Source organism: Lactuca serriola, chromosome 2 (genome assembly GCF_051521515.1).
Source record: "Lactuca serriola cultivar US96UC23 chromosome 2, Lser_US96UC23_V15, whole genome shotgun sequence".
NCBI lineage: Eukaryota > Viridiplantae > Streptophyta > Magnoliopsida > Asterales > Asteraceae > Lactuca > Lactuca serriola.
In genome coordinates, this window is record NC_136409.1 from 67,644,630 (window position 1) to 67,651,912 (window position 7,283).

At 31.4% G+C, this 7,283-nt stretch overlaps 1 protein-coding gene and 1 long non-coding RNA gene across 2 annotated transcripts; both read left to right on the plus strand.

Moving 5' to 3' along the window:
• The first annotated feature begins 290 nt into the window (after positions 1–290).
• Positions 291–3,819, plus strand: LOC145086339 (uncharacterized). Its single transcript, XM_079024092.1, has 7 exons — positions 291–710; positions 1,652–1,841; positions 1,917–2,041; positions 2,155–2,508; positions 2,602–2,724; positions 2,817–3,020; positions 3,557–3,819. Exons 3-6 carry the CDS (start codon positions 1,925–1,927, stop codon positions 2,925–2,927), a joined length of 705 nt encoding a protein of 234 aa, XP_078880218.1. The 5' UTR covers positions 291–710; positions 1,652–1,841; positions 1,917–1,924; the 3' UTR covers positions 2,928–3,020; positions 3,557–3,819.
• A 1,667-nt stretch (positions 3,820–5,486) lies between these two features.
• On the plus strand, positions 5,487–6,810 carry LOC145090322 (uncharacterized). The gene is made up of 2 exons (XR_013701491.1): positions 5,487–6,437; positions 6,573–6,810. It is a non-coding gene; the product is annotated as an uncharacterized LOC145090322 (long non-coding RNA).
• Positions 6,811–7,283: the final 473 nt, after the last annotated feature.

Genomic DNA, 7,283 nt, shown 5'->3' on the forward strand with positions numbered 1-7,283 from the left:
TATTTTGCTTTCTCAATTTATGCTTTTGTAAAATTCATATGATCATTAGTTGTATGGTAGTTTATTGATTATCCTTTGGTAAACTTGTTTCAAGTATCCTTCTATTGTCTTCTCAGTCAGTCAGTGATACTAATATAATGTGATTTTTGGTGTCTTCTCACTTGTAGGTTATTTCTTGTTTGCAAACTAAATGTTTCATTTTCCCACCGAATATGAAGTTTCCAGCTGTTACTCATAACTGTTGACAGTAAGTTTATTCTGTTGAATGTAGATACATGGAAGTGCTCTTACATGATCATGGTACTAAAGGTGATGAGGTTAAGTCACCACTAGAAGATGAGGTATCAGCGATGGAAAAAATCCGTAGCTAGTCAGCGACGGATTAGCTAGGGATCAACGACGGAAATTAGAAGTCTCCCTAAAACCTAATTTCAGTATTATTCTCCTGAAAACATCTTACCCTAATTTCAGTATGCAATTCTCTTTACCCTATTTCTACCAACATTGCCGATTTTTTCTACCCCACCCAACATCACCGATTTCTGCCACCACCACCCGTACGACAAAGGAAAGGTTGTTATGGAGGAGACACATGTCTGCACATACCCATTTGTGGCAGCGACTTTTGTATTTTCTCTAAACCAAAGAACAACGACGTTTGTATTTCTTGGTAGTTGTATAGTCACAATATCTTTCATGCCATGCCACTGGTGAGTCCTTTTCCCCTCCAATTATCTGTTAAATTGCTGTCATTTGTTCCAAAATTAGCATATCTATTGTTCTATTCTCTGTTTTCAATGTTATTTATTTTTTCTTATTATTTGTTAGTTAGCATAGCATCCTCTAGTAATCTGTTAAATTGCTGTCATCCACTTAATCAGAATCAATTAAACCTTAGAAACAACTATAAAAATAGATTTAGTAATTTGGAACTTGTTAGCTATTTTCTCGTTTTGGCTCAACCATGTCACCCACTTCAAGAAAAAGGACTTTCACTTACCGAATCAGCGACGGATGCCATCCCTAGCTAAATTAGCGACGGATGTCATAGGGTTCAGCGACGGAAATCAAATTAAGTGATCAAAAAAGAAATCTGGATTTCAGTGACGGATAAGCAACGGATTAGCGATGGAAATAATCCCTAGCTGATGTGTCATTGATTTTAACCCTAAATCGGTCGCTGTTTTCTTTTTCCCTATTCTTTATTCCCGCTTCCTTTTCCCTACTTCTTACTCCCGATTATTTTCCAGTTCCCCCCAAGGGACTGTCACCCAAATAGAGACAGCCAAATCGAAGCCCACGAAATGAGGTGGAGGAACCCATATGTTTTGTTGTTGAAGGAGAAGCAGAACAAGTTATTGATAATGGCCCTAGCAAAGAACATATCGAATTGAGCGAAGAGGAAGAACATATAGTTCAGATGACGAAGATGATGAAGATGACGAAGATGGAGATGAAGAGGAAGAAGATAAATTTAATTAATTATAATGTAGTATGAACCAATGTATTTTTGGATAATGCTGATTTTGGAAAACATACATGTTTCATGATGTATCCATATGTACTCTTATAGTTATATGTTTTGTGATGTAAATGTGTATTGTTTTAGAAACATATATATGAATCACCCATTGATAATGCTCTTTTTCAGGGTTTCATATGGTATCACGTGGTGAGTCACCTATTGGTAGTGCTCGTAGTGGAGCTATACCAAGTCCGGGATCTAATTCTGTTGATCAATCTGTTGATTCATTTCAAAGGGTGAGAGGATCAAATGTGTTGGATCAAATTCCTATTTACCCATCGACGAGGAAGATGATTTGCCTCAACATTGCTGGACAGTATGTATATGTATATAAAATATATTTACATGTTAATTATGATACTAATGTTAGTGGTGTGCTTTTTTTTCCTAGATTTGAAGATGCATCTATCATCCCGATCGATCCCTTCTACACTGAAGACGATGTTTAATGGCCCATGGACGACATGGAAGGATGTTGATACGATTAATAGTGAGGCATTATGGCAACATTTTATGGTTTGTACATAATATTATTTATAACTCAGTCGCACCAAATAATGTTTATAATTCAATACAATTAATCTTGTTTAATTGGTATATAACTAACTATATAAGTGATGTTTATGTAGGGACTGTATCAATGGGATCCTTATAAGTACACTGATGAAGTTATTCACAGTGCGTGGACGGAGGTCATGAAAAGTCGTTTTTCTGATACAATGACAAATGCACGGAAAGAATCTGTTAAACTTGTTAAGGCGAAAAATGTCAATGCATCAGGTGATATGTACCTTTTGAAGCCGTTTAACCCGAAGTGGATAAGATCAAAATACTGGGAAAAAATGATTGATGAAGTTTGGAACACGGAAAAATGGAAACGTAAGTCGGAGTCAGGAAAGGCAAATAGAAGCAAAATGGAACACGGTTCGATTTCCAAACACTGTTGTGGTTCAATTCTAATTTCTCATCATAGGGACAAATTGGTAAGATATTTGTAAATTGTGTTGGTTGTCATTTTATTTCGGATTCTCAACATATTTTTTTGTTATTTGATTCATTTTTTCAAAATTTTGTAGGAATCCAAGCTGAAGCGCCCACCTTCTCGCCTTGAACTGTTTGATAGAACACATCGCACTAAAAAACCAAAAGAAAGCACTTCAAACAATGACTATGTTACACCTAAAGCTATGATGAGTGTGGTATTTTTTTTTACTCTTTAATAAAGTAATTAATTAAGTATCATGTTATGTATTTAATCTTAATTGACACTATTGGGTTTATGATAAAATAGGATGCATATACGGATTGTACGATGACTAAATATGGTGATGATATTGATAGCCATCCTCCGTATGATCATGAACTTTGGGTTAAAGTTACTGGAGGTATCAAGAAAGGATGAGTACTTGGATTTGGCTTTGTTTTTTATCCACACAAGTTTATGGTGCCTTTTCAAGTAGCCCCAAGTACAAGTACAAGTCCAGACAATGTAGAGGTTTGTTTTTACTTTTTCACTATCTAACTACTTTACTATAAACACCTCTACCTGTTGGAATTCAATTTGGTAGTACATTGTTATTTGTAAGTTGTTATTTGTTGATATATATTTCCAAGTTGAAAGTAGGTTACTATTTGTTGATATATTTTCAGGTTGGAAGTATGTTTCTATATATATATATATATATATATATATATATATATATATATATATATATATATATATATATATATTCAGGTTGAAAGTAGATTGCCATTTGTTGATATATATTTCTAGGTTATTTGTTGATATATATTTTCAACTTGAAAGTATAGTACTTTAATTGAATAATGATATGACTTGGAGATTATATAGGTATAAACTTAGTTATTGTTGCTTTTAATTGTTTGTACCTTTTTTTTCAAATTGAAAGTATGTCGCTAGTATTAATAATTTATGTTTTTTTTTTTTTCAAGTTGAAAGTATGTTGCCTTTTATTGGATATATGGTTTCATGTTTAATTATGTGTAAACTTAATTATTGTTGTTTTGTAGGTTTTTGTGGACCGTATTCGTGAGGAGATAAAGGATGAGTTTAGGGCGGAACGTGAAGAAATTGAGGCCCAAAAACAAGAAATTACCAAGATTTATAATGACATCCTAAAACTCACCCAAGGAAGTAACCTACCCAACTAATTAGACCTTGACACTTGATTTTTTTGATTTGGTTTTGATATTTTGAAATCAGTTTAGACTTTGTCATTTGATTTTTGTGACTTGGTTTCGATACTTTGAAATCGATTTAGAATGACACTTGATTTTTGTGATGTTTTTCGATTCTTTGAAATCGAATATGAATCTTTTTTTTTGGTAGTTGAATATGAATCTTTAAATTAGTAGTTGAATTTTAATTTTCTTTTATATAAAAATCACATTTTCTTTATTTAGAAAACCTAATTATAAAAAATGTATTAGCGACGGAACTTAGCGACTTTTTCCCAACGGATTTGTTGGGTTACTTGAGATGGATTAGCGACGGATTTCCAACGCATTACCAATGGTTATTAGCGACGGAATCTAGGGTTCGATTCAGCAATGTGTGCCATCGCAAATCCGTCGCTGGCAGTTAGCGACAAGGGTTTTCAACGGCCAATTCCGTCGCTGATAGCTATTAGCGACGGAATTTTCCATCGCTGAAAGTCCATTTTCTAGTAGTGACAATGACATGTTGATTGAAACCTTTGTTTGATAGAAATGCTCAAAGAAAAATATTATACACTTAAGAGTATTGTTTCCAAAGTGATATTCTGTTACAATATTAATATACTAGGTGTGAGACCCATGTATTACATGAGTTTATTTAAAATAAAAATTAAATATAAAATTGTAAACATTTAAGAAGTTTGAATCTATAAGAAAAATGAAAAAAAAATATTGAATTATAAAAATTCAAGTGTTTTTTTTTCTCTTTTAAATTTATAGCAATAATTTAGATAAATAATTAAAAGAAATTAATAAAACTTTAACTTGGTAATTTTGAAATTAGAAGGAAAGTTCATAAATAAAATTGATATGCATTTATTATTACATTTAAAATTATGTGGAATTTAATAAAATGGAAAAACAATAAAATGACATGTGTAATAAAAATTAATTTAAAATTACCACAAAATGACATATGGCAAAATGAATGAGAATGTGACATGTGACAAAAAGATCTTTATTTATTATAGTAGATTGTAATATGGGTTTTATGTTATTTTAGTTGTTTATGGGTTTTATGTTATTTTAGTTGTTTATCATAGTTGTTTAACTAATCCTCTTGCCATGTTCGCATTTGTTAACTGCATGATATATTGTAACATGGTTTTTATACACTCAAAATATATATATATATATATATATATATATATATATATATATATATATATATATATATATATATATATATATAGGGAAAATTGAATATACCCTTAAGGGTATATAAGCTTAGGTACCCAAACATATCATAATACGTCGTTTTGTTTGATATATTTATTATAATGTTTTTAAACTTCAACCCCTGACTTCATTTAGTTTCAAGATTTTCGAAATTTCACTATTATTTTTCTCTTACATCACATCTTTTTGTCGAACACCTACTAGACTATATGTATTATAGTTGAAAATGAAAAATATTTAAGAGGAAGATAAATGTGAAATTTATAAAATCTTGGAAGTAAATCGAGTTAAAAGTTGAATTATAATAACATTGGACAATTATAATATATATATATATATATATATATATATATATATATATATATATATATATATATATATATATATATATATATATATATATGATGCAAAACGACGTACTATATTGCGTTTGGGTACCTAAGCTTATATACCCTTAAGGGTATATTCACTTTTCCCATATATATATATATATATATATATATATATAGTTGTGTTATTGTAATAAGAAAGTATGGAAGTTTATTAAGAATAACTTGGAAGCTACTGTTTCTTCCTCAAGCTCTCTCTCTCTCTCTCTCTCTCTCATCAAATCTGTTAGTTCCTCATCAAATCTCTTAGTTCTAACATGGTATCAGACTAAAAGATCTAGTCTCTTTTTTTTCCGCTTTCACCTTCCATTATTATACTCATCTCCAGATTCCTCTTTTATATGCTTCTGGTTCACGTTGAGTTCATGTTGAGGATGCACACATGTATATTTCTGCTCATCTTTCAATTTTCATTTCAACAATTTATCAATCAATTTTGATTGATCTGTCATTCGCCTCTATTATCAAGAGATCTGGATCTTTTTTTTTGTGTTATTAGAAAATTTTGATCACTCATTTCAGCCCGATAGGTTTTACCGGTTCTTTATCTTCAAAGCTCGTGATATTGGGTTTCACTAGTTCATCATTCATCTCTATTTATTAGAGATTTGAACTTTTTTTTTCTTTTATCAGAAATTTCGATCCTTCAATTTATCAATTGTTTTTTGATTGATTCTTCATTCTCCAGCCATATCCATGGTGGAGTTCATCGGAGTTCTTGCATCCGGAGCCTTCTCTTCATTTATCTCGATTTGCACCTTGTGCAAGAAACAAGTTGGCTGATGTCAACCTTCATCAACATCTACTTCTTATCCAGATGTGTTTACCAAAGTATCCAACCTTCATCAACAACTGCTTCATTTTTAGGAAATGATATAGCTAGGATTTGTTGATTTTGTTTGATTTGCATTTTTAGGTATTTGATGTATTTACCTAATAATTATTAGACATTTTGTACTTGCTATTTTTTATGAATTTAGGGTGTTACAAAATCCACTAATTACATATGTCTTGTTTTTGTTTCAGAAATTCCATTATACCTTTTGTTAGGTATCCTTTTTGGGCTTGTTTCTTTTAGCTTTTCTTCATGCACATCATGGATGATGGTGAGTGCTGACAAGATTCCAAAAACCTTTTCTATTTTACAGTTGGACTCATAACCTTGATATATCCAGAAATTCTATGTTGGGGTTTTGAAAATGTTGATACCTTTACGTATAGCAACATCATTTTCTCTGTAGGCTATCGATGAACTTATTCACGAGGATATAAAAGATGAGCGTAGGGTGGAACTTGAAGAAATTGAGCCAAAAACAACAAATTTATAAGGATATTCTAAAACTCATCCAAGGATGTGACCTACCCAACTTATTAGACTGTCACATCTGATTTTTGTAATTTGGTCTTAATACTTTGAAAGCGATGTATACATTGACACTTCAAAATAGATATATACTGACACTTGATTTTCTAGTCTAATACCATTATTTAATTTAGTAGGTGGATTTTAAATTTAATATCTACAGTGAATTTCATCTTGTAAATTCTGCTTATAGATTTAGAACAACAAAACTAATGGTTAAAATGTCATCAGCGATGGAATCCACTAGTTTTATGAGCTTTGCCGACAACTTATTTTGTAGCTAAATAACTCATCAGCGACAGATTAGCAACGGAATCCGAAGGTTCTCTGAACAATTTGTGTCATCGCTAATCCGTCATTAAATACGTTTCTAATCCGTCACTGGCAATTAGCGACAAGGGTTTTTCGTGTTGGAACAAACCCTGCAACCTCCAACTAAATATGAAAGAAAACAAAAGTTGTTTTCTGTTGTTGTTGTACACGAACAGAAAAGAAGAAGGAAAACAGATACATAGGGCTACATCTTTCTAACCTCTTACTCTTTATTCAGTATCATAACATACAATATATATACACGTACCTAGCTGCC

Bases quoted from the DNA above. Each gene is read 5' to 3' on its own strand.
- LOC145086339 (XM_079024092.1), top strand. From the start codon at position 1,925: ATGCATCTATCATCCCGATCGATCCCTTCTACACTGAAGACGATGTTT. The intron at 2,509-2,601 runs GTAAGATATTTG...AAAATTTTGTAG, and splicing joins CTCATCATAGGGACAAATTG to GAATCCAAGCTGAAGCGCCC. The intron at 2,725-2,816 runs GTATTTTTTTTT...ATGATAAAATAG, and splicing joins CTAAAGCTATGATGAGTGTG to GATGCATATACGGATTGTAC.